At 35.3% G+C, this 21,811-nt stretch overlaps 1 protein-coding gene across 6 annotated transcripts in view; it reads left to right on the top strand.

Moving 5' to 3' along the window:
- Positions 1 to 21,811, top strand: part of PDE4D (phosphodiesterase 4D) — a 745,734-nt gene that overhangs the window by 628,634 nt on the left and 95,289 nt on the right. The window contains exon 6 of one of the 6 annotated variants that reach the window (XM_054512131.2): positions 1,937 to 21,507. The exons of the other annotated variants lie outside the window; for them this stretch is intronic. Within the exon in view, the coding sequence (XP_054368106.1) occupies positions 1,937 to 2,019 (83 nt within the window). The 3' untranslated portion in view covers positions 2,020 to 21,507. Of the gene's footprint in view, positions 1 to 1,936; positions 21,508 to 21,811 lie in introns of those variants that run through there. 6 annotated transcript variants of the gene reach the window in all.

The raw sequence follows: 21,811 nt of genomic DNA, 5'->3' as shown, positions 1-21,811 counted from the left end.
GAGAGGGAACACAAGCAAGGGGAGTGGGAGAGGGAGAAGCATGACCTGAGCCAAAGGCAGATGCTAAGGATTGAGCCACCCAGGTGCCCCTGTCCATTCTTATTTAAAAGTGACACACAGGGCGCCTGGGTGGCTCAGGTCATGATCCCGGGGTCCTGGGATCAAGCCCCGCATCGGGCTCCCTGCTCCGCGGGAAGCCTGCTTCTCCCTCTCCCACTCCTCTGCTTGTGTTCCTGCTCTCGCTATCTCTCTCTCTGTTAAATAAATAAATAAAATCTTTAAAAAAATAAATAAATAAAAAATAAAAGTGACACACAAAGGGGTACTTGGGTGGCTGGGTAGGTTAAACCTCTGACTCCTGACTTCAGCTTGGGTTATGATCTCGGGGGTCCTGGAATTGAGCCCCGCATCAGGGCTCTGCGCTCAGTGGGGGGTCTGCTTCTCCCTCTGCCCTCACCCCACCCCCCCGTGCTATTTCTCTCTCTTAAATAAATAAAATCTTTACAAAAATAAATAAATAAAAGTCACACACACACACACGCACAAAGATAATAAAACAACAACAATCATGACAACACCAACACCATCAAAGTTGGGCGAATGTGGATGGGGCTCATCAGCTGTAGGGCTTCACTGTAATATGATTGGTTGTTCAGCTGGCTTATTCTTTGGGAAGTTCTCCAGTGTCATTATGAAGAGATTCTCTAAATCCTGTCTGGAAAACATCTGCCTAGGGGTATTTACTTGAACGCCAGTGTTTGGGGAGCATGGCATATAAGGAGGCTGGGCATCTTACTGGGAACTCCTCAGTAAGTAGTGTCTGTTTTTCAGTTTTGAGCCTCACCTTGTCTGCCACAGTCCCTAATGTTCTCAGTTTGAAGTCCCTCTAGCTTATTTTCTTCAGAAAGGAAAGATTCAGTGTCCAGGAGGAGAGAGAAGTAGTTGGGATCCAAAGTCTCCATATAATTTTAATATACTTTCAGCCTCTCACTAAACTCCTGCCTCCCTAAGCACTAAGGCTTTCTGGGTTTAGCAGAGCACATTAGTTCACTTCTCTTCAAATTTGCTCTGTTTTCCTGCACTGTGCTAAGGCAGTTTCTACTCCTCTATCCACTCTCTGAAGAGTGGAAAATCAGTTGAAATCTCTCCTTTGCTGATCTCTTCTCCCCCATGACCTATGCCTTTGTGGATTTGTGTGTTTATTCCTTTACTTTCATTTTACTGAAGTGTCAGAAAGAGAAGAAAAGCATATATAATTTCACCACCTTTTGCTAGAAATCCAGGGGAACCATAACTGAGGAGGAAGGTGGCCTGGACGAACACTTTATAGTAGAAAAAAATAAGTGGGATAAAACAATTTGGATGCAAGATCGGGAAGATTCTAGAAGATGCTGCTGCTGCTGCTGATAGCTAACATTTATTGAGTTGCTCACTGTGTGCTTGGAGCTGACAAAGTGCTTTACATGGGATATTTATTTTCATCCCTATAAGACTGGGGAGTACCTACCAGGAAATAGGTTCTGAGGAGAGAGGCAGTATGACTTGTCTAAGTTAGTAAACGGTAGAGCTGGGATTTAAATCCAGATCTGACTTCAGATTATCCTCTGAATCACCAAACTCTCTTGCCTTCTATAAATTGTTTCAACAGGGGTTTTAAATGAAAGTGTATATAACAAAATATCATTTTCCATGTTGGATTTGGGAGGCTTCTTTTTTTACCAAAATTGTTAATTGGTCACTTTAATAATGTCTTAGAAATATAAAATGCTTTTGGGTTTGAAAGTAGTAAGAGGTCTTCAGATGAAGAGATGCTATCTGTAGGACTTTATGAGATGTAAGTACTCATCGTTATATAAACCTATCGACAATTCATTTGAATCTTACCAGTTTGTAAAATAAATATATTCTTTATAACTTTGTTTTAAATTATATGCAGAGAGATGGAAGTTGTGTCGATACAATACCAAACATCTGGAAGAAAAGAAGCCCAGCCAAAGCTTGTTAAAAAGAGATTCATAAGCAAAGTATGCTTTTGAATTACAAAAACAGATTCATGGCCAACATCTTGAAGAACTCTCACATGTATGTTTATGTTTCAAACATGGCGTAGAGATCATTCAGATTAAAATTCAATTAAGTGTGCTCTGTTGTCTTTGCCATCAACTTCAATTAAACCAGACTCGCTTGGCAGTTTTGAAGAGAAAAGTCTTCCGTTCTTTCCCCTGCTAACAGTTTGCAGTTTGAACTTTGGGTTCTTCCCCAATAAGTGTATGTTATTTAGGGAGACTTTTCACATTAAACCTCTGAATTATCCACCAGGTGATCTTCATCAGCACTGATATAGTTGATTGAAGGGTAAAAGTTTCCAAATAATTAATCGTTTTTTGATCTCTTTAGGCTTTGTGAAATTTTTGTAAACTTCCAGGAAGCCACGAGTGCTCAGGCTTTTGTTTTTTTGGGTTTGGGTTGTTGTTGTTGTTGTTGTTGTTTTAGTAGACTTTATTTTTTAGAGCAGTTTTAGTTTGACAGCAGAATTGAGCAGAAAGTAGAGATTTCTCATATACTCCCGACCTGGACACATGCACAGCCTCCCCAAGTATCAACATTCCCCATTTTTTTTACAATTGATGAACCTACGTCGACCTATCATTATCACCCCAAATCTGTAGTTTATACTGGGTCTCCCTCTTGAGAGTGAGACAGTATTTTCATTGCCCTAAAAATCCTCTGTGCTCCACATATTTATTTATTATCCCTCACCCCCTCGGCAACCGGTGATCTCTTTACCATCTCCAAAGTTTTGCCTCCTCCAGAATGTCATAGAGTTGGAATCATACAGTATGTAGCCCTTTCAGATTGGCTTCTTTCATTTAGTAATGTGCATTTTATGTTCCTCTATGTCTTTTCATGCTCGATAGCTCATTTCTTTTTAGCGATGAATAATATTCCATTGTCTGGATGTACCACAGTTTATTTATCCATTCACCTACTGAAGGACAGCTTAGTGCTTCCAAGTTTTGGCAATTATGAATAAGGCTGCTCTAAATATGCACTTGGAGGTTTTCGTGTGGATGTACATTTTCACCTCTTTTGGGTAAATTTCAAGTAGTCCAGTTGCCGACTCGTTTGGTAAGAGTATGTTTAGTTTGGTAGGAACTTGCCACGCTGTCCTCCAAAGTGCCTGAACCATTTACACCAGCAATGAATGAGAGTTACTCTCAGTGTTGCAGATTTGGGCCATTATATTAGGTGTGGAGTGGGATCTCCTTGTTTTAATTGGCATTTTTCTGAGGACATATGTGAAGAATCTTTTCATGTGCTTATTTGCAGTCTATGTATCTTATTTGGCCAGGTGTCTCTTAAGGAATTGGCTCATTTTTAATCTAGTTGCTTATTTTCTTATTGTTGGGTTTTAAGATTTTTTTCGTATATTTTGAGTAACCGGTTGTCCTTGATCAGATATATCATTGCAAATATTTTCTCCCAGTCTATGGATTGTCTTCTCATTTTTGTGGCCATTATCTTTCACAGAACAGAGATTTTCAGTTTTAATGAAGTCTAGCTTATCAACTATTTGTCTCATGGATTATATGCATCTGGTGTTGTATCTAAAAAGTCATGAGCAAACAAAGTCATCTAGATTTTCACTATGTTATAATCTAGGAGTTTTGTCATTTTGTGTTTTACATTTAGGTCCGTGATCCATTTTGAGTTAACTTTTGTGAAGAGTGTAGTGTCTGTGTCTAGATCTCCCCCTTCTTTTTTTTTTTGCATGTGGATGTCCAGTTGTTCTAGCACCATTTGTCGAAATATCTTTTTTCCATTTTATTGCCTTTGCTTCTTTGGGAGAGATCAGTTGACTACATTTATATGGGTCTATTTGGGGGCTCTCTATTCTATTCCATTGACTGATTTGTCTCTTCTTTCTCCAATACCACACTGCCTTGAGTACTATAGTTTATGGTGTCTTCATAAATTTTTAAATTGTGAAATACAACAAACACTTAGAAAAGTATGTAAAATGTGAGTGTTCAGTTTAACATAGTTCTAAAATAAATACCTATTTTAATCATCCTTCAGAAGCACTCTATTTTTTTCCATTTCTGCCTCTCCAAAGGGATAACCACTATCCTAACCTTTCTTTCTCTTCCTGCTTTTCTTTGTGATATGGTTTACCACCTATGTATGCATCTCAAAACAATGGAGTTCAGCTTAGTTTGTTTTTTTATTTTATGTAAATGGACCAATCTCATGGATACTTTTATGATTTCCTTCTTTTACACAATATCATACTTGTACAATACATCAGTGTTGCATATAGCTGAGGATTATACATTTTCATGACTATATAGTGTTCTATTGTATAAAGGAACAACAACTTATTTGTGCTATCTTCTCTTCTTATGAAGTTGAGCAGTTTCTAGATTGGGAATATTATGAGTAAGGATATTATGAACATTTGTTGGTGCAAATAGCATGCAATTCTGTAGGGGAATATACCAAAGAATGGAATCTTGGGTAATGTGTATCTTTAACTTTACTAGATAAAAGGCAAGTGTTTGATGAAGTGTATGAAAAGTGTCTGAGGATTCCTGTCACTCCACATCCCAGTCAGAAACACATGATATTGTCAAACTTTCTAGTCTTTTTCCAAATATGGAGATTCTATAATAGGATCATTGCATTTTCATTGAGTAGTAGTGAGGGTGAGCATTCCTTCATAAGTTTAGTAGATATTTGAATTTTCTTTTTTGTTGTGATTATACTTCTTCATAAAAAGTATTTCCCAAAGGAATTTTTGAGTCCCTTTTAGGGAGCCAAAGGCCACATAAGTTAAAATATTTGCTACAACATGTCAGTGAGAAAGGGTGATAATACCCTGGAGCAGTCAGTGAAGTACCCTTCTGAGAATCTGTAGAATATAGAGTACAAATATTAGTTTGGATTCAATGTTGTTGTTTTCTTTTTTTTTTTTTAAACATTTTATTTATTAATTTGACAGAGAGAGACAGAGCGAGAGAGGGAACACAAGCAGGGGGAGTGGGAGAGGGAGAAGCAGGCTTCCTGCCGAGCAGGAGCCCAATGCGGGGCCCAGTCCTAGGACCCTGGGATCATGACCTGAGCTGAAGGCAGACGCTTAATGACTGAGCCACCCAGGCACCCCAATGTTGTTGTTTTCTATCCTCAAACTTTTTGCATCGCTACCCGGTGTTTTTATAATTTGGGACTGCCTTTGTTTGTTTTTTTTTTCCTTCTTGTTGCTCTCATGTATGAAAGAATTAATGACCATGCTTCTCATGCCAGTATGTCTGTGTATGTTTTACCTTGTAAAGAGTTGAAAGATTTTATAGACACTGTCTTACCAATCTTCAGAACTTCCCTTGGAGATGGAGACAAGGCAAGTGCATCAATACGCTCCTTATTACTGGAGGAGACACATCTACCCAGAGGAAGGTGGCCACTTCTTTATTGACCTGGAACCAAATGGGCACAAAACTCAGCCTTTCTAACTCCTTGGTTAATACCAAGTGCACTAGACATGGTATCAATTGTTCTATGCATAAAACATGAGGAGTGTTCATCCCCTGATTGCTAATACTAACCAGCTAGGGCATAATTTTTTTGAAAGAGATGATGAAACTGCATGTGCTTTTCACAGATGGTTCTGATAATTTTTAACAATTTGACTGTATTTTTTAAAATAATTTTACTCCTTCCTGAGACCCCTTTAACGCTGCTTATCTTAGAAGTAATTGTTAATGCTCTGAAACTAATCAAGAAAATAGTTTATACTACTCTCTAAAGAGCCAGGCTTCATACCTTGTTACTTTCCACTCTCCTTCCCTCTAATCTCTCCCTTAGGTTTAGCAATAAAATGTGCAGCTTAACACGGTTAGAAGGAGTCTGAACATTCAGTGCCTGTGTCTCACCTTGTCTCTGCCTTCACAAAGACTTTCTGGAAGACTCTCAGGCTCTTAAACAAAATTTTAATGTAAAAAAAATTCTTGAATTTATAACACTTTTCAGTTTAGAAAAGACTATATAAAGTTACTCCTCCTCACAGGCTGTAAAGGGTACAAAGACAATGAAACTCAGAAGATAAAATGAAATGACATCCTTAAATTCACTCCGCTATTGTATTGTGAGTTCAAGATTTGAAGCCTGGTTTTGTAACAACCAGTCCAGTGCTCCTTTTATAGGCAGTATAAATCACTTGTAAAAAGTGAAGACTGCCCGTGTGTGAATTCCAGCTCCACACTAAGTAGCCAAGTTACCTTGGGCAAGTTACTGAGGCTGTCTATGCTTCAGTTTCCCTAGCAGTGAAATAGATATAATAAGAGTTGTTGTAAAGCTTCACTGTATTAATACATGTAAAACTGCTTAAAGCTGAGCTTTTCCAATATAAATGCTCAATAAATGTTAGCTCTGTTATCTTCCCTTGTTATCTAGTATTAAAGAGCAATAACATGTTTACCCAGAAAAAATAAGAGAGAGAGTCACCAGAACTAAAAGTAATTTTTGTACCTATCAGCCTAGGTCAATTGCTTTGTTTTCTTAACCTGTAAATATAGAAATAAATATTGTAAAACTAATATATAATGTTGACTAAAATTCAAAAGAAATTAGTCCATTTATCTTGATGAAATCAGTATCACCCTCAGAGATTGGCTGATGACCGGGAATCCCATACAACATTCTCTTTCTTTCCTGAACTCATAATTCCACCTGCCAGCCAACTTAGCACATTTATGCCAGAAAAACCTATAAATTGCCTCAACTGCTTTGAAGTGCAGCACTTGGGGTTTCCACAGAATAGGGTCCTCTGGTAGAACTATGCATTAATAGGCATCCCCTAAAAGCAAAATAAGGCTATTCCAGAAACACATATTGAACTTCTACAGTAGTCCAAGAACTATGAGGAGCAGAGAAATTATTATGATGAGTCCCTACTATTCTTCTGAAGAAAAGACTAATACAACTAAATGATTAGAGAAAAAAAAATTTGAGATGATACAGTACAATAATAAAGTGCTCTGTAGGAGCCAGGGCTATGTCTTATTCGTCTTTATATTCTCCAAAACTAGCAGATAATGGACTAGTGAATGCATAAATGAATGAATGAATGAATGAATGAATTGCGATTAAAAAAAGAAAGATAAATATAGATGAAAGGTCACTGATCTATTTAACAAAGATGTATCCAGTGCCTCATAATTGTGGTAGGCTTGGAGACTGGAAAGTGGATTAAGACAGTCCCAGATTTCAAGGACCCAGCAGCCAAGAGCACTAAATGGAAAGATAAATGGTCAATTACATCATGGCATGCCATAGGTGCACATATACCATTCCAAGACTGAAAAAGGGAAAAGAAGAAAATCAGAGATTTTCTCCCAGAGATGAAAATCACTGAGCTAGGCTTTGAGGATGAGAAATGAGCTAGACCAGGACAGATGTATTGTGGTTGGATGTCAATAATCCAAGCAAATACTGCATGTAAAAGACACCAGCGAGCCCCAAACAGGTTGCAGTATGTGGCGCAATGGATGATGGGGAAAGGTGAAAAGATGATTAAAGAGAAGCAACCTATCATGACTTCCTAAGTCTTGAAAGTCATGCCAAGGAGCTTGTATATTTTTTTTCTTTAAGCATTGGGGTGACTTTATTCAAAAGGAGAAATGTTATGACACGATTTAGAGTTGTATGCTTAAAGGAGTCTTTGTAATATCTTTTTAATTTTGTGTTTTCATTTTCAATGTATTTTTATTTTAATTCCAGTATCATTAACGTACAATACAATACAAGACAATATAGTGATTCAACAGTTCTGTACATTAGTCAGTGCTCAGCATGATGAGAGAACTCTTAATCCCCAACACCTGTTTCATCCATCTCCGCAACCACCTGCCCTCTGGTCACCATCGGTTGATACTCTATAGTTAGGAGTCTGTTTCTTGGTTTGTCCCTTCTTTGTTTTGTTTCTTAAATTCCACGTATGAGTGAAATCATATGGTATTTGTCTTTTTCTGACTGACTTATTTCATTTAGTATTATATTCTCTAGATCTATCCATGTTGTTACAAATGGCAAGATTTCCTTTTTTATGGCTGGGTAATATTTCATTGTATATATATGCATCTTCTTTATCCATTCATCTATCGATAGACACTTTCACAATTTGGCTATTGTCAATCATGCTGTGATAAACATAGGGGTGCATATATCTTTTCAAATTAGTGTGTTCATAATCTCTGGGTAAATACCTAGTAGTAGAATTACTGGGTCATATGGTAGTTCTATTTTTAACTTTTAGAGAGACCTCCATCCTGTCTTCCCACAGTGGCTGCACCAGTTTGCATTCCCACCAACAGTGTAAGAGGGTTCCTTTGTCTCCACACCCTTGCCAACACTTCTTTCTTGTGTTGTTGATTTTAACCATTCTGACAAGTGTGAGGTGATATTTCATTGTGGTTTTGATTTGCATTTCCCAATGATGAGTGATGTTGAGCATCTTTTCATGTGTGTTTTGGCCATCTGTCTTCTCTGGAGAGAGGTTTGTTTATGTCTTCTGCCCACTTTTAATTGCATTATTTGCTTTTTTGTGTGTTGAGATGTGCAATTTCTTTATATATTTTGGATGCTAACCCTTTATCAGATATGTCACTTGCAAATAAATATCTTCCGCGTTCAGTAGGTTGTCTTTTGGTTTTGTTGATTCTTTCCTTCATTGTGCAGAAGCTTTTTATTTTGATGTAGTCCCAATAGTTTATTTTTGCTTTTGTTTCCCTTACCTCGGGAGACATATCTAGAAAAATGTTGCTATGACCTGTGTCAGAGAAATTGTTGCCTGTACTCTCTTCTCAGATTTTTTTGGTTTCAGGTCTCACATTTATGTCTTTAATTCATTTTGAGTTTATTTTTGTGTATCATATAATAAAGTGGTCCAGTTTTATTCTTTTGCATGTAGCTGTCTAGTTTTCCCAACACCATTTGTTGAACAGATTGTCTTTTTCCCGTTGCATATTCTTGCCTCCTTTGTCAAAGGTTAATTGACCATATAATTGTGGGTTTATTTCTGGACTCTGTTCTGTTCTATTGATCTATGTATGTGTCTGTATTTGTGCCATTACCATAGTGTTTTGATGACTACAGCTTTGTAGTGTAGTGGCCTTAGCTTTGTAGTGTATTTTGAAATCTGGGATTTCAAAAATTTCAAAAATACCTGTGTTTTTCTTCTTCTTTTTAAGGTTGCTTTGTATATTCAGAGTCATTTGTGGTTCCATACAAATTTTAGGATTATTTGTTCTAGTTCTCTGAAAAATCCTATTGGTATTTTGATAGAGATTGCATTAAATATGTAGATTGCTTTATATAGTATGGACATTTTAACAATATTTGTTCTTCCAATCTGTGATCATGGAATATCTTTCCATTTGTGTTGTCTTCAATATCTTTCATTAATGTTTTATAATTTTCAGGTAGAAGTTTCATTTTTAATATACTTCTTTAAAAAATCAAATGCCACCATTTTCAGGATCATGTGCCTGAATTTTTCCTTTGTATTTACTAATGTGCATTAATTATTGCATTAACCATACATAGTCACCTGATGAAAAGTACATAGCTTTTTGCTGCAAAGTTTGTCATATGGAAACTGTATGCCTATGAGAGTTGTGGAAGTGTCTTAGGAAATCTGCGACCTCTCAAATTTGAGAAATGCTGATGCAGAGATTAAATTGGAATGAATAGAGGAAAAACAGGAACCAACTCAGAGCCTACTACCATAATCACATGAGAAATAAAGGGGGCTTGAACTAAGGGAATGCAGAAGAGAGGGGAAAAACTTAGTAGTTATTTACAGAGTAAAGTGGACAGAATGTGGTGACATCCAGGAGATACGAGAGGGAAGAGTCAAGGATCATACTCGGATTTCTGGCTTCAGTAGCTGAGTGAATGTTGGTGACATCTCAGTAAGACAGTAAAAATAGCAAACAAATAAATACTAGTGTTGCAAATATGGAGTTTGAGGTGTCTGAACATTCAGGTGGAGATCTGTGGAATGCAGAAGAGCAATCTAAGCTGGCATTTTCAGAACATAACTAGGTAGATAGTGCTGTTTTGGGGAGAAATGTACTCACAGCGGCATTGAGTAGGGTGAGAAAAGAAACATGTAGAGAAAGAAGAATCCAACAAAGAGATTGAAAAAGAGTGACTGAGACGTAGGCAGAGGAACCGGAGAGTGTTCTCAAATCCAAGAGAGGAGGGAATTCCAGGAAGGGCTGGAATTGTTGAAAAACTTCATGGAGAAGTTTTTAATGGAACTGGGTGTGGAAATACAAGGGCAACTGGTAGGGCAGGAAAGAAGAGGTATGGGTTCTGGGTCGGGAAGTATTATAAGCAAAGTCTCACAGAGAGGTATGTAAAATTCATACCAGAGAGTTGGCTAGAATAGACAATACAGCATTGGGCTGAGAGCCAGGCTCTGATACCAGACTCCTTAGATTGAAATCCCAGCTCCACACTCTTAGTTACATGATCCTCAGCAAGTTCTGTCACCTTCCAAGTCTCAGTTTTCTCATGCGTAAAATGGGGGCAATAATAGTAATTTACCACTAAATTGTTTATTTTTTTACTCTGCTGTATAGACTTCTTGGAAATCTCAGGATGATTTTACATACACAACATGGTGTTTAGCTATTTCTGAATATTTTGTTATTTGCCCCTCTACCATCCCAACCTTCATTTAGAATTTTACATTTATGGGTATTTTCCTTTAACAAGCAGCGGTTTTAAACAGTTTATATAGCCTGTATGCAAGTATTTTTAAAATATAAATATACTTTATAAGTCCTCAGCAAGACTTTTCCCACACCGATGTATATATACCTATATTTTATGTTAGTCCTTTGTGGATTTGCATTACATGTTTAAATCATTAATAATTATGGAATAAATTTTATGGTAAGTTAGGACACTAATATTCTTTACCTAGGATTCCTAAATTTAAAAGACACTATTTATTAAATAATCCAGTTTTGTCATTGGCTTGAGACCTTACTTCTATATTTTACTAAATTTAATAATGTTTGGCTCTGTTTTTTAACCTTTAGAGCCTATTCCTATACCAAAAATGCCATGCTATAATTATTATGGATTAAAAAATACAGTTTAGTATGTGAGAGAACATGCACCCTCTTAACAAATCTTATTTTTCAGAATTCTCTCAGTTACCCTCATTTGATTTTGCTAATTCATAAATATTAATTTTTAAATTATAAAAAATTAATTTCATAATCTATTTGTGAAGTCCTCCCAAGAAATCCCATTAGGTTTGTGATTGAAATTGCATTAGATTGCTAATTAATCCATTTATAAGTACTACACAAATACTTATGAAACCCCTGCCAACCGTCTAAGAAACTCCTGGTTCTTAAACTATAAATATTCACAGTCAAGAAAGGGTCACCAAACATTTGAAGAAAACCAATAGCATGAATGAAAAGAAACTAATGAATGAACAAAACAAATGCATTTTTCTGAAGAAAATTTGTCTTCTGTTTCCAGAAGAAACAGAGAAAAGAAAAAGTATAGAAAAAAAATTTAAAATATTAAATTTTTGGAGAGATTAAAGAGATTATGTTTGTTAAGTATGATTAAGTTTTTGTGAAATAGGAGCAGGATGCTAAAAAAAAAAAAATAGGAAGATTGGATGAACTACTGAACATGCTTGAATACTGAATTAATCAAGCAAATCTTCCAGAAAGTGGAGCAAAAAGTCAAGAATATAAAATATAATGGAAAAAAGAAATAATCAAGAGTGTAGCAGAGTGACAAGGGGCAGGGGGAAAATAACTGGGGGGAAAAATCTTGACCTGAAGAGTGATTAAAGTCTTCAGATTGAAAAGGGTTATCCATTGCCCAAAAGAGGGAAAAAAACAATGCATACCAAGACACATGATGAAATTTCCAAATTCCAAGGATAAGAAATTGATCCTAAAAGCTTCTAGAGAACAAAAAAGGATCTTTCAAAGTTATCAGACTTCTCATCAGCAAAGCTGGAAGCTGGGACAGATGAGGCAATGTTTCAAAGTTTTGAGAAGGATTAATTAGAACCCAGAATTGATAGCCAATCTATGGAGTGTTAGGACAAACTGAAGACATGGTTAAATATACATAAGGGCTCAAGTTTATGTTTACCTCCTACACATCCTTCCTAATTAAAAAACATTTTCTGAAGATGTATTTCAGCAAAACAAAACAACAAGGATCCTATACAGAAGATAACCCAGGATACAAAGAGCACTGGACCTAGCTCAGGTGTCTTATGAAAATAAATTCCAGGATGACAGCAGTATAGAAAGCAGGGCACCTAAATTAAAGAGTCGTCACAGGGTTCCAAGAAGAATATCTTCAAGAAGAAAGTAGATATCATAAATCAAATTGCATATTTAAGAAACGTTTAACCTTTTAGGTCCAAACAAAGTACATTGAAGTTATAAATTAATCTGTCCTTATGATACTGAGTCTTCCCACCCAGGAAATTAGATGTTTTTACATATTTTTTAGTTTTGTAAAATGTCCTTCAGTGAAGTTTTACAGTATTATTTATATAAGACTTTTACATTTTTTACTAAGTTTATTTCTAGGTATTTTATGTTTTGTGTCTTATAAATGGGATACTTTCTCCATTTTCTAAGTGACTATTACTGTTATATGGAAAGCCTATTGTGTATATGTATTTTATAGCATTCTACCTTTCTTATAAACCATACTGTCCTGCCTTTCTTACACATTTTAGTTGATTCTCCTAAACTGTAGTTATAGAATTGTCATCCAAAAATATAATTTTGCCCCCTCCTTTCAAACACTTGAACCTCATATTTGGTTTTCTTACTTGATTGCTTAGGCTAAAATTTCCTGAGCAGCATGAAATACTGGACACAAGTGAGCAGACTTGTTTTGTTTCTGACTTGCTTCAATGTTAATTGTAGATGTTGCATGAAAGCTATTTACTAGCATGATAAGGAACGTTCTTCTATTCTTACTGTACTAGTAGTCCTATTTTACTATCAGTTCTTTAATAACTGTGATGGGCTGCCTGATGGACATTGTTGAATGCTAGGAAAAATATTGTGGATTCAATTTTGTCCTGTAGGGGACCATTATAGAATAAATATGATTTTGAGAAAAATATATAGACAACTGTTTAGTAATTCAGCCATCTGGTGGTATTTGTGTAATCATGGGGACAAAGGGAGAGGAAATACATTCAGGAGGAACAACTTAAGAGAAGGGTCAGAAAGCAAATCCACTTTCCTTATCTGATTTCTTCTTGCCCATAAGATGCAGAATATTTGATAGCAAAGGAGTTTAACATCCATATTGATATTGAGTGGATTTTATACGTAACTGCTAAAAACAAACCTGTTTGTGGTAGGGGGTGAGGCAAAATAGGTGAAGGACAAACTTCCAGTTATAAAATAAATGTTATGCGGATGTAAGGTACCACATAGGAAATATGGCCAATAATATTGTAAAACTTTGTATGGTGACAGATGGTAAATAAACTTGTTGTAGGGATCATTTTATAATGTATATGAATAACTGTGATGTACACCTGAAGCTAGGAGAATATTATATGTCAATTACACTTCAATTAAAATGCTGCTTATTATATACACTTTTTGAGTAGCAGGAAGTTATTACTCCTTAGAGATAGGATGGCATTCAACTTTCTCTTCTGAAACAGTGAACACCAGTAATTGATACTGTAGTCACTCTTGTCAACAATTTTGTGGTTTCTGTAAAATATTGCTTAAATAATACTTGGCTCCCACACCATCCATTTTTATGATTTTTTAAGCTTTTTCAAATAAAAAAATTTTCCTGTCACGGATGGCTTGGCATCATTAAAAGCATGACTCCTCCTTGGAGATATTAAGTAAGACATTATGCTTTTTCCTCATTGTTCTATGAACAACAAATTTCCAAACAAAATAATCCACAATTTGAGTATGAATGTTTACTTGAAGTTAATCTACTCTCCCTATTTTATTAAAACTATCTAACATATGGGGTTCCTGGGTGGCTCAGTCAGTTAAGCGGCTGCCTTCAGCTCAAATCATGATCTCACGGTCTCAGGGTCCTGGGATAGGCATGCTTCTCCCTCTCTCTCTGCCCTCCACCCCCCTTTCGTGCACCCCCGCGCGTGCTCTCTCTTTCTCTCAAATAAATAAAATCTTTTTTAAAAAAGTATCTAACATAAACTTCTTGGGATGTTGATGAAAACTTTTGTTATTCTCCTTCACAATGACTGATAGTATCACACGATGGTTTTAGTTTTAAGATTTTATCTAATTATATTTGGGGTAAGATTATATATTTATGTACTAATTCCTTCATAGTAATAATAGTACAGATCTTGAATTATAATGAGTTTCATGATTGTATTATAAGATTAAATAGAATATTGGGAGATCTTCACATTTCCTATTTGCGCTTCTGACTCCCATGCCTGTCAAGATTGGTACAGATTCAAGTTTGTTTTTAATAAACTTCAAAGAAGATCAAAACCAAGGATCATCTGTATCATCACACGATAGCTGTTTGGGGCCTGTGTTTTGCCCTGCAGACACTTCCTAAAGAGAAAGCCACATTTTTCAGCGGAGTACTCACTTCCACAGGTTTGTTGTTGTTGTTGTTGTTGTTGTTTTACAACTTTTCAGTAGTGAGTGGCAAGAAACACTATGAAAATGTTGCTACATGGAGAGAGACGCTCCTTCACCATCTGGTGAGCATTCTGGAGAATGGAGACAAATGCCACACAATACAGCAGTGAAGTCATTTTGCAGGAAGTTTGGCTGTGGGATTAATTTGAGAACTCTGAGAGTAGCATATTGTGGTGGTCCGTTCAGCACAATTCTTTGTGGTGTTTAGTAAATTACAGACTGTTTATATTGGAAGGGGCTAGAGAGATCAGTGTAAGGATGAGGAACCTGAGGCCCACAGAGCTCCAGTGGCATGTCCCTAGCATTTATTTGAGCCACCTATCAGAATCCACATTCTACAATGTGCAACTGCTGTGTATTATAGAATTCACAGTGACACATTCTGAGGTCATGCAGGAAATGGACCAGAGTGAAATACTAAGAATTAGGTCAGTAGTTTAAGACAGTGCAGGCCCCCAGGCAATCTTCAGCTTCCCTGACCCGACTGGGATTGGGAACATGGAAAACATGTGTGTGTGTGTGTGTGTGTGTGTGTGTGATTGTAGCATCATTGTTCTGTGCTCCATGTTTTCAGCTGGTCTTTAAGCCGTACAACTAGAAAACCACAGCCTATTTACCCTGTTATTCCTAATACTATTTCTTAGTAAGAATTAATTTTTTTTATATTTCAAAATTGTTAGGGTATCAGGCCAATGAAATGAGACCCAATGATGCTTTAAAAATTTAGTGTGTACATACATATATAGAAATGTATTGGGAAAAAATATTAAAATTTTTGTAGTGATGAACATGGAGTTGTAGAATTACATGTGCTTTTTCTTCATTATTTCTTCTACTTTCCCTGTATTTCCTAAGATTCCTACCATGAGATTTTTTTTAAATGTATATAGTTTTATTACATAAGTAATAGATAAGTATTTTCATGTCACAAAATACTCTCAAAATATTACAGACTATGAAAAAAATTACATAATATGAGAAAGTCCCTCTTCGTGCTCCTTTTTAGCATTGCTCTCCTTTAGGTTTGCTCATCCACTTAGCAATGGAAACAATTCAATATATATCCTTCCAGAATTTTTAACTGAATATTCATATATTGGAATTGTGGGAATTATTTTTTATTGGACGTGCATACTACACATGTTATTATGTGACTGCCTTTTGTATTTAATATATTTTGGGGGGTGTCTGGCTGACTCAGTCGATAGAGCATGCGACTCTTGATCTCGGGTTTTTAGGTTCAAGTCCCGCACTGGGTGTAGAGGTTACTTAAAAAATTAAAGTCTTTAGAAAATAATAATAAAAAAATACATTTGGGATGTTATTTCATTTCAGTACATATATGTCTATACCAGTGTTTGTATTTTATTTTATTTTATTTTATTTTATTTTTATACCATTGTTTTTAAATTGCAGCATAGGATATATGTCAAATTTCTCATTTAATTGTTTCCTATAGATGGACAGTTTTTAAAATTACAAACAACTCTGCAATGAACATTGTTGTACATGCTTGTTTATGTGCTCTATTGATTTTTCAATCAGTGAACTAATTATAAAGATAGAAAGAAAGGCAATAAGTGGGGAGATGGACATAAGAGGAGGCTAAAGGAGATAGAATCAGATGTTTCTGGAAGACAGAATATTCATCCTCTGTGTCTCATCAGACTCCACAAAAGATTCAGATGCTCACCCAAGTAATAACAATTCCACTGAAGAATGGATATTTGGGAGAATTCAGGGGCTCCTCAGAAGTTTGGGTAAAACCCCACGTTGCTGAGATGATTTTTGCCTTTGTTGTTCTTGTTCAAGAAAGAGCTACTCCTCTGATCTACAGCCAGAAGGTTGCTGTCTTGGGGTGAGGAAGGGACGGCGCAGGTGTCTGGTGGGTGGGGAGGACAGAGTCTTGGCTAGTCCTAGTCCTAAGAGTCCTGTCCTGTCCTATACCTGCAGCAGCCTCCCATAGCAGCTGACTGATCACTTCTGCATGATAGCCTTCAGGTGTGTTTGAGAAAAAATGTTGAGGACTCTTGCCAAATCTTGAAGATCAGCTGTCAGTCTTATGCATGTATGATACGATGTAACTGCTTCAACTGCCTACAGATCTATTTTACCACAGCAAACTTGAAAAAAATGGGGGGGGAGGTTTTCTCCCTAGAAAATCAAAGTGATAAAAAAGAATTTTAAAAAATCATGCTTGCATTGAATGCACCTTAGAGACAAGTCTTTAGTTTTTGTAAAACTTTAGTTCTCTAATAACTAAACCAATATTAGTAACCATTTTGTTAAATATTTATCCTATGCACGCATTATGCTAAGACCTTTAGACATAAATGCCTTTTTAACATTCAGAAGAGCCCTACATTCACAACTTTATGAATAAGAAAGCTGTGAGACCAGAGAGGTTAAGTCCCTTGACCAGTTGTCAGCACAGCTTATAAATGGTAGTTAGGATTCAAACCCAATTTTTTTATATATTTAAAATTCTTCCTCTTAACACCAGACTGGAAATCAACTCTTATTTAATTGGCAGTCAAACGTTTTCTTATTGGTGGCAATTCCCACAAGAATAAAAAGTGTTCAACATACCATATATACATATATATGCATATATGTTGTAGATATTTATGTATATATGTATACATATATGTATATATGTTGTAGATTTGTACTTCAGTACTTTGGGGTATATTACTGCTTTGAATTATGGTATCTTTTATAAGACATTGAAATGGTACATTATAGATAAGACCATATAGCAGTAAAGAAAATAAGGTTTTTCCTTTTATTTGTGTCAATCAGACTGTCTTGTTTGAGCTCTTGAAGAGGAGAGTGACAGGGTGGAGATAAGCAGAGCAGGTTATTTGGTGTGTATTATGCTGAAATCTGAGTTTTTTGACATTTCTAAGGCTAAGCATTTATTGAGTTTTATGAATATAAATTGGCAAGGAAAAGTAATACCATCTGCTCAATAATAATCCTTTCTCTTAGCAAACAGTATTTGTTTCAACTTAAGAGTAATGATCGTATTTATCAAACTTGCTAATTGCATGAACTATATATCAATTGTTAGGCTCATAAATGTGTATATTTATGGTCACCAGATACTCCTAAGGTTCCATATTTTCACTGTTGTAGAGTTAGCTTGCTTTTTTTCTGTTTCTCTTATTGTCAGTGAAGACAGTCTAGTTGGTATTTTCTGTGATTGGATAGCAATATTCTCAAGTCTAATTGCTTACATAGAGTACAAATCAGGGACTTTTTCTATTAGATTTTAAAAATACTTGTTCTCTAGATTTAAACTCCACTGTTTTACTAATGGGAATAAGTTTTTCTTTTATTTGCCAAAGGCTCCATTTATAGCTGGAGTAATGTGTTGTTTTCTCATTTATAAACATCAGCATAAAGTATCCACTCTATAAAATATGTTACTAATGTGAAAATGGCCATTTTAGTTTGCACTGATTGTTAAAGTGAGCCAGAGGAATCTGTTTCATTAACTTTAAGAAAGCTGTAGTGTTCTTTTGTCTCTTTAGCCTTCCTTCTGGTTTATTCCAAGAATTCTCAACAGGTTACCGAAGAGCTCCAAAATAAAGCACAATTCTTAAAAAGTGCTTTCTAGAAGGATCTGCCATGGCATTGAGGACTGGCAAGCATCAGAAAGTAGAAAAATGAATAAAGAAATTACCTCATATAAGAGAATGTCATTTTAGGTGAAACCAAATAGGAAAAAATAGTGTGGGTCTTTAAAAAACATCAGTAGATATTTATAACTGAAAATACAGATAAAATAAATAGGTTTTAGAAAAATTTGGAAAAAAATTAACATAGCATGCTGAAAGGTAACTTATGCTTACCTAATGTTAATCTTAGAAAAATGATGAGAATCTTTTGTATGCTCTACATTTGTAAGTAGTAATAATAGATTTTGAAATAATTCTGTATTATAGAAAGTCTTTTTCTTCTTATGTACCTGATTCCAAATAAGCACATGTTTGAACACAGTTTTTTTCATTTCAAAGAAATGCAGTATCTTAATAAATACCTATTTACTTGAGTGAGAAACTACATGTTTTTTGCTTCAAATATACATACCAATAATTTGAAAGATTACAAAAACAACAAGCTTTCTATTCCAAAGGAATTACGGTGACTAAATAATACTTTTGTGTAATCTTAAATACTGAATAGTAAGCATATTCACTATCCAAAATAGCAAACTAGAACAAGAAAAGAAATCAAATTTGAAAAGGGAGAGGTTTCAGATGATCTAACCCAAAATTTAATGACTTTTTCAAAAGAATAAATTTATAATGTAAAATAAGCCAAAATGAGATTAGTCATAAATTACATATGGTGTATTCTTTTTCTTATTCTCCACTCCTCATTCCCCATTAGGTGGCTCCTGTCCATGGAAAATAATTACATGGCACTTTTCCCATCCTATGCTTGTGGTGGATAGACCTAATTAAGAAATTGTGCTTTTTTCTTTAGATCTTAGAATCCTTCTTGAAAAGGACATCAAAGGAGCCACTAGCAACAGATTAGAATTGAATTCTAATTTGTCTCCCAAATCTTCTGATCAGTTCTTTTTATACTTGCTTTTAGGAAAATGCATCTATTGTGAGAAGCAAGTAACTATGTGATATAATAAGAAATGCTCTAAAAGAAGTCAGAATATTATGTCTCAGTATCTCAATACCAGTTCCATCATTAAGTATGCAATCTTTGACAACTTGTAACTTCTCTAGCACTCATTTCCAATCTATAAAATTAAGGAGGTTAGGGTAGACTCTCTTTTTAAAATTCTGTCCAGTTTCAACTTATTTTCTATACCTTCAGTAACCCTTCAAGACTTTTCACCATTCCCTAAATACACTTTTTTTTTTTTTTTTTATCTGCAACATTTTGCACATTCTCTTTTTTCATCCTGGGATGCCCTTTGTCACCTTTGCAACCTAGCAAAACCTGCACTCACCTTTCAAGGTCCCACTCAAATATCAACTGTTCAGCTCCAAAACTTACCCAGTTCTCTCTAACAGGTCAAATGAGTTGTCCTCAGATTTGTGCTTCTGATATAGATCACCCTCATTGTTTTATAATTATTTATTGATCTGTTTTCTCCTGAAAATCCTGTAAAGAAAAGGACTCAGACCCTTAGTATTTGTACTCTCAGGGAGATGGTGCTTCACCCATATCAACTGTTCAATGGAAGTTTATTGAATTAATATAGTTAAAGATCAAGATCTGTCTTTTACAAGTTTAAAGTCTAGTGATTGAGGATTGTTGTTTATGTGATTTTTAAATACATGTAATTTGGTGAAATATTCAGAGTAAGTTTTATTACATCTTTTCCATCTAAGTAATTCATAACCTCTATACATTCTAAACCACTAGAACTACTCAGTGGGCTTTGAGATCAGTCACCCTAAACATATTTCAGGTCAGTGGTTAATACACTAACAAAGAAAGAGCTCATGCAAATAAGCAAGGAAAACATTAAAGCTTCAATGTTAAATCATCAGAGATATGTTCAGACAATTCACAAAAGAAGATAGATAAATGACAAGTTAGAATATTAAAAAACATTTGAACCTCTGGCTGAGACAGAGCAATTAGCACATTTAACACCTCTACCTTCTGAAACCATAGAAGGGCTTTTAAAATTTTTCTCTACTTTTTTGTTGAAGGATAATTGACATACAATATTATTAGTGCCAGATGTTCAACATAGTAATTTGATATTTATATACATTACAAAATGGTCACCACAAGAAGTCTCCCTAGCTCTGTCGCCACACAGAATTGTTACAATATTATTGACTATATTCCCTGTGCTGTACCTTAAATCCTCTTGTCTTATTTATTTTATAACTGGAAGATTGTACCTCTTAATCTCTTTACCTGTTTTACCTATCCTCCCCTCCTTTGGCAACTACCAGTTTGTTCTCTGTATCTGTGAGTCTGTTTCTGTTTTGCTTTGTTTGTTTGTTTTGGTTTTTTAGATTCCACAAATAAGTGTAATCATATGGTATTTATCTTTCTCTGTCTTATTTCACTTAGCATAACGCCCTCCAGGTCTATCCATGTTATTGCAGATGGCAAGATTTTATTCTTTTTTATGGCCAAGTGATGTTCTGCTATATATATCTCTCTCACACACATCTTCTTTATTCATATATCTATCAATGAACATTTAGATTGTTTCCATGTCTTGGCTATTCTAAATAACACTGCAGGGTGCCTGGGTGGCTCAGTCTGTTAAGCATCTGCCTTTGACTCAGGTCATGATCCCAGGGTTTTGGGATCGAGGCCCGCATCCGGTTCCCTGCTCTGAGGGAAGTCTGCTTCTCCCTCTCCCTCTGCCCCTCCCTGCCGTTCATGCACTCTCTCTCTCAAATAAATCAAATCAAATCAATCAATCAATCAGTTACACTGCAATGAACATAGGGTACATATGTCTTTTCAAATTAGTGTGTTTGTTTTCTTCAGATAAATAACTGGAAGTAGAATTGCTGGATCGTATCATAGTTCTGTTTTTAATTTTTTGAGGAACATTCATTCTGTTTTCCACAGTAGCTGCATCAATTTATATTTCTACCAATAGTGCATGAGGCTTCCCTTTTCTCTACATCCTCGCCCACACTCCTTATTTCTTGTCTTTTTCATTCTAGCCATTCTGAGTGTTGTGAAGTGTTATCTCATTGTGGTTTTGATCTGTATTTCCCTGAGGATGAGCGATATGAAGCATCTTTCCATGTGTCTGTTGGCCATCTGTATGTCTTCTTTGGAAAAATGTCTGTTTAGGTCCTCCCTATTTTTTAATCAGACTGGTTTTTTTTAATATTGAGTTTTATGAGTTCTTTTGTATATATTTTTTTATTTTTTATTTTTTTAAATTTTTTTAAATTTTTAAATTTTTAAATTTTTATTTTTTTTAATTTTTTTTATTCTTTTGTATATTTTATATGTTAACCCCTTATCATATATATATCATTTGCAGATATCTTCTCTCATTCAGTAGGTTGGCTTTTTCATTTTCTTTTCACTATGTAAAAACTTTTTAGTTTAATATAGTCTCATTT

The sequence above is a fragment of the Mirounga angustirostris genome, unplaced genomic scaffold, assembly GCF_029215605.1.
Source record: "Mirounga angustirostris isolate CCGP_5_RB_7025 unplaced genomic scaffold, mMirAng1.0.hap1 SCAF_7, whole genome shotgun sequence".
NCBI classification, from domain to species: domain Eukaryota; kingdom Metazoa; phylum Chordata; class Mammalia; order Carnivora; family Phocidae; genus Mirounga; species Mirounga angustirostris.
This window is presented reverse-complemented; position numbering and strand designations above follow the sequence as displayed.